The sequence below is a fragment of the Malaclemys terrapin genome, chromosome 13 (assembly GCF_027887155.1).
Source record: "Malaclemys terrapin pileata isolate rMalTer1 chromosome 13, rMalTer1.hap1, whole genome shotgun sequence".
NCBI classification, from domain to species: Eukaryota; Metazoa; Chordata; order Testudines; family Emydidae; genus Malaclemys; species Malaclemys terrapin.
This window is the reverse complement of record NC_071517.1, coordinates 35,957,589-35,962,842: the sequence shown is the minus strand read 5'-3', so window position 1 is coordinate 35,962,842 and position 5,254 is coordinate 35,957,589. Positions and strand designations below refer to the sequence as shown.

Genomic DNA, 5,254 nt, shown 5'->3' with positions numbered 1-5,254 from the left:
GAGAGTCACTGGGACAGAAGCTGAGATGCAGTCTGATGTAGTCGTTAGAGGAGGGGACTGGCAGTCATGACACCTTATTTGTGTTGTCAGCTCTGGGAGGGAGTTGAGTCCAGTGTGCAGAGCCAGAACTCCTGGCCTGTATTTCCAGCTCTGGGAGGGGTATTGGGTTTAGTGGGTTAGAGCAGGGGGTGAACTGGGAGTCAGGACTCCTGGGTTCTCTTCCAAGCTCTGGGAGGGTGTTTAGTTGATTGTTTAGGGAAGCAGAAACGGAGCCGTATTCATGACTCGAGTTTTCTGTTTATTTATGACTGGGGTTTGGTCAACTCCATGCGAAAAGCTGCTCCCGTTTAGAGCAGTATAAATGGGGAGTAATTCCATGGCATGCAGTGAAATTATCCCACATTCGCAGCATATACCTGACAGCAAAATCTGGCCAGAAAGACACCCAATTCCGCTCGGAAAACTGAGGATAGCAACATTTATACACCGTTATCCAGAGTTCACCCACCTCTGGGTAATAGAGGTATACAAATTTCTCAAAAGCAATTGTTCCAATTTCTCCACTTTATAACCCTGGTTTAAATTATGAGTAACCACTGTGGACTCCATTGAGCTGATTCTATTTTCTCTCACCCCAGTGTAAAACAGGAGTAACTCCATTGGAGTCAGTGGAACTGTTCTCTCCATCCTCATTCCCATATTACACCAATCTTCACAAGCTAAGGGTCTGACTGAAGGAAATTAAGGTGGTTTTCACAAAAGGAGAGTTATTTTAATGATCTAATCCTGTCCCTTGCTCTTGTCCCTCTCTCTGCAACCATCACATGATGTCCCAAGATAGAAAATGTCCAACCGAACCACCGTGACTGAGTTCCTTCTCCTCGGATTCTCTGATGTTCGGGAGCTGCAGATTTTGCACTTTGTGGTGTTTCTTGTGATTTACCTTGTAGCCCTGGTGGGGAATCTTCTTATCTTCATGGCCATAGCCTTTGACCACCACCTTCACACCCCCATGTACTTCTTCCTGATGAATCTGTCCATCCTAGACGTTGGCTCCATTTCTGTCACCGTCCCCAAATCCATGGCAAACTCCCTCATGAACACCAAGTCCATTTCCTATGCTGGATGTGTTGCCCAAGTCTTTTTCCTCTTCTTCTTGATGGCAGCGGATTTTTCCATTCTCACCGTCATGGCATACGACCGGTATGTCGCCATCTGCCAACCACTGCACTATGACACAATGATGAACAGCAAAGCTTGTGTCCAAATGGCAGCTAGTGCCTGGATCATTGGGATTCTCTACTCTGTACTACACACCGGGAACACGTTTGCATTAACCCTCTGTGGAGGCAACATGGTGGATCAGTTCTTCTGTGAGATCCCCCAGCTACTCAAGCTCTCCTGCTCTGACTCATATCTGAGTGAAATTGGGGTTCTTACATTCAGTGCGTGTTTACTCTTAGGCTGCTTTGTTTTTATCATTGTGTCATATGTTCAGATCTTCAAATCAGTGCTCAGAATCCCCTCTGAGCAGGGACGGCATAAAGCCTTCTCCACCTGCCTCCCTCACCTCACCGTGGTCTCCTTGGTTGTTTTCACTGGGCCCTTTGCCTACCTAAAACCCACCTCCAGCTCCCCATCTGCTCTGGATCTTGCGGTGGCAGTTCTCTATTCCGTATTGCCACAAATCATGAATCCAATTGTCTACAGCCTGAGGAACAAGGAGATGAAAGCTGCCCTGAGGAGACTGACTGGGTGTAGGTAATTCACCAAGAATTAATTTTTATGTCTTTATCTAATTAAAGTTTGCTCACATAGTATTTGTTCATTCATGTCAGTTATTTCCATGACCACACAGCTTGAACACAAACAGGTCTGATTCTGATCTCAGTTACACCAATGCAAATCCAGATTAACTCTGTTGATGTCACTGCCACTTCAGTGATTTACACCAGGAGAAAATCTGGTCCAGTTGTGGAGTTAAATGGGTGTAAATTGTGTGCACAAGAGGAATCAGACTTTCATTCTGTGCCAAAACAATATCCGTTACACTGCTTAGCCACATGCACCCAATCCATTGCCACTGAAAACAATGATGGGAGTTGTCTTGCTTGTGTGCATAAATCAGGAGTGGCTTTGTTGGAACCAAAGGAGTCAGACTGGTGTAAGACTGGGGTAGGTGAGAAGAGATTTCGGGTAGATCTGCAACACATCAGTGTAGTTCCATTGACTCTGGTGGCGCTAAAGCAATTTTCAGCATCTGTGCATCTGACCTACTGCCTCCAATGGAGCTGTATATCCATTGCCACAAGCTGGGGACTGGGCCCATTGTCTTATAAACCACCATTTGTGGCCAAACCACTAGAGGGGGACAAGGAGCCAGACTGAGTTAGCCTGGCTCAGGTGTACATTGGGCTTGTGAGAGATGGAGAGACTGGCTAGAAATTACAGGAGGTTTCTAACCATCAGCGGGGCGATGTTCTGGAGCAGCCTCCCAATAGGAGTTGTGGGAGGCAAACAACTGAATTAGTTTGAAGAGCTAGATGGACACATAGCTGAGTGGGATTGTATGATGGGGCTGCTTGTGATAGTGGGGAGCCGGGCTCAATAGCCCTGGGGCTCATTTGCTGCATATGTCTTATGGTCCGAAAAGCTTGAGGTTTTCAACTGGCCACTGGCAGGGGTCAGGATGGGATTCCTCCCCCCGCCACCGAAGTATTCTGGGAGGGTTTTTTTTAATCTCTGAAACATGGGGGCGGCCCTAGCTGCAGATGGGCCATTGGGTGGGATGTACCAGGGCTCTGACATGGCACTGAGACATTCTCTCTCACTCGGGAGCTTGGCTGGCTTGGTCTTGCCCACATGCTCTAACTGATTGCCATGTGGGGGTCAGGAAGGAATTTTCCCCCTGGTCAGATTGGCAGGGACCTTGGGGGGAGTGGGCGTAAAGGGTTCGCATTCTTCTGCAGCGTGTGTTGCGGGTCACTTGCCAGGATTTTCGGGGTGTATCACAATCATTTCCCTGCCATAGCAGGGGTCTTGGGCACAGGTGCCCTTCGGTCTCTCCTATTGTTTGCCAGTGGCACAGAACTGTCTAGTCTCCTGAGGGCTGTGACACTTTAGTCTAATTTCAGTTGTTGGGTTTGGTCTGCGGGTGCCAGGTGGTGTTGGCATAGAGCAAGTCAGACTGGATGATCTGGTCGTTCCTTCTGGCCTTGAACTCTATGACTCTGTGATTTTATGGATGTTCATAGAGGGGAAGAGGAGAAGGGGCCACACAGAGAATAAACTCCGGTAGAGTCCATGGTTTTGCATTAGTACAACTGTCTGTGACGCCCTGTCCTCCTTGCTGAGGGGGGTGACTCAAGCGCAGATGAAGCCTTTGACCCCTGCAGCTGTGCAGTGTCACTGTATAAACACCACCGATGGGCAGTGCATGTTATAAGACCCCTCTGTGCCCCACCTAGAGGATAGGGGGCTATTCCAGTGGCTGTCGGGCAGCCTGGCTGTTCAGCTCAAGCTGTTGAAACTCGTACTTTGGGCCCTAGATGTCTCTGGTTGAGTCCCCCTGGTGCCAGCATAGATTAGATGGTGATCCTCGTATATGCGCAAGTGGCCTGAGAACTTCAGGGGACCTTATTCCTGCACTCATCAGAGGCCGATGTTGTCTACCAAGCTACTGGAGAACAGCAGTGGGAGTCAGACCTAAGAGGGGAGTATCTCCTTAGTGAGAGCAGTGGCAGGTTTATTCCCAGATCCTCTCAGACATGCCCATTCCTAGTCCCTCTGCACCCTGGAGACCGAAGGTGCATGGCATGGGCAGGGGTGTGTGTGTTGCTCTCAGCTCAGGTTGGTAGAGTTGATCAAAGTAACTTGTCATTTGGAAATGGTTTCCTGATCCTATTCTTGACAAATGCTCCTATGTTTTTCGCTGAATTATACAATCTGCCAATGGCTTGGAAAAATCTTGCCCCGCTCTTCCCTCAACTTGGTTGGCCACTTACGCATTCCCAGAATACTGGACATTCTGGTACTTCCGGGAAAGCTGTGGCCTCACCCACCATTGTGACCTTGCATGCCTCCCTAGTTCGTGATACTGGACAAAACCTTGTCTGGTTTTCTCTCAGTGCCAGACAGGGGACAAGCCACACCAAAAGGGGATTATCCGTCTTAAAACCAAATCAATGGCCAGCTACCTCAACCCACCATGCTCACGCCTCCCGAACACCTTCTGCACGGTTTCCTAGATACCTCCTCTACCAGAAATATGTTCCAACCAACCAAATCTCTTGCATTCTGACCCAGAGGCACTGGTGGTGGGTATATTGTCAAACAGGGAACATTGTGGCTCCCTCCTGGAGTAGGGCCTAATGGAATTAAAGGAGCCCTTGGGAACTTGCGTTTAACACCTCAGGGCTCTTAGAAAACCACATCTCTGGTATTAGACCAACCTCCTGTCTTTTTCCTAGATATGGCACCTCCAGGTTACATGTCAGACACATGGCCTTGGACAAGTGCAATTGCTTTATAGGGGACTAGAAGGACTTAGGGATTTGGATACAATTATAAAAACAAAGCAGTTTAAGGCAAAGTACACGCTAAAGGCAATAGTCCCAGTTTCACTGAGATATGAGTCATAGCAAGTAAGTTTGTGGAGCTGGGGGATTTCACAGAAGAACTGGTCCATCTCATTGTCTCCACATAAGATGTTTCCAGTGTGCAGTGCAGAATTGAAAACCCACTCATCCAGGTACTGGCTGCCATTTGGACACAAGGTCTCCTGTTCTTCATCTCCTTGAAGTCCACCTGTCCTCCATGTCAGGATAGGTTTCGGCTGCTTGGTTCAACTCTCAACCTGAATTTCTGTGGGCTATCACCTTTCCTATTTACTCAGTTTTACTATCTGGCAGCTACCCCTCTGAAACAGAAATAAGAAGGGATGCAATAGAGTGTATGGGTTTGAAAAGGTAAAATTATTGGACAATATTTGCATTCCCCAGTCTTTCTTAAAGCTCAGTTTCCAAATAAGGGTGGTCAGAAATTTTCTGCTTAAATTGTTTTCAATTAATCAAATTTTCACAGAATGTCTCAGGTATCCTCAAATATATTTCACTGATACTTCATATATATACATAGGAAAACTGAAAACCCATGGGTTTTATGGGTGGATATAGGCAGAAAAAAAATCAGTTTTCTGCAATTTTTAGCTGAAAATGTTTGTTTTCTCACTTGCCAAAACATGAACAATCAGAGA

General features: G+C 47.3%; 1 protein-coding gene across 1 annotated transcript; it reads left to right on the top strand.

Annotated features, from left to right (window-relative positions):
- The first annotated feature begins 844 nt into the window (after positions 1 to 844).
- Positions 845 to 1,765, top strand: LOC128847328 (olfactory receptor 14A16-like). Its single transcript, XM_054046722.1, has one exon. It carries the CDS (start codon positions 845 to 847, stop codon positions 1,763 to 1,765), a length of 921 nt encoding a protein of 306 aa, XP_053902697.1.
- The last annotated feature ends 3,489 nt before the right edge of the window (positions 1,766 to 5,254 follow it).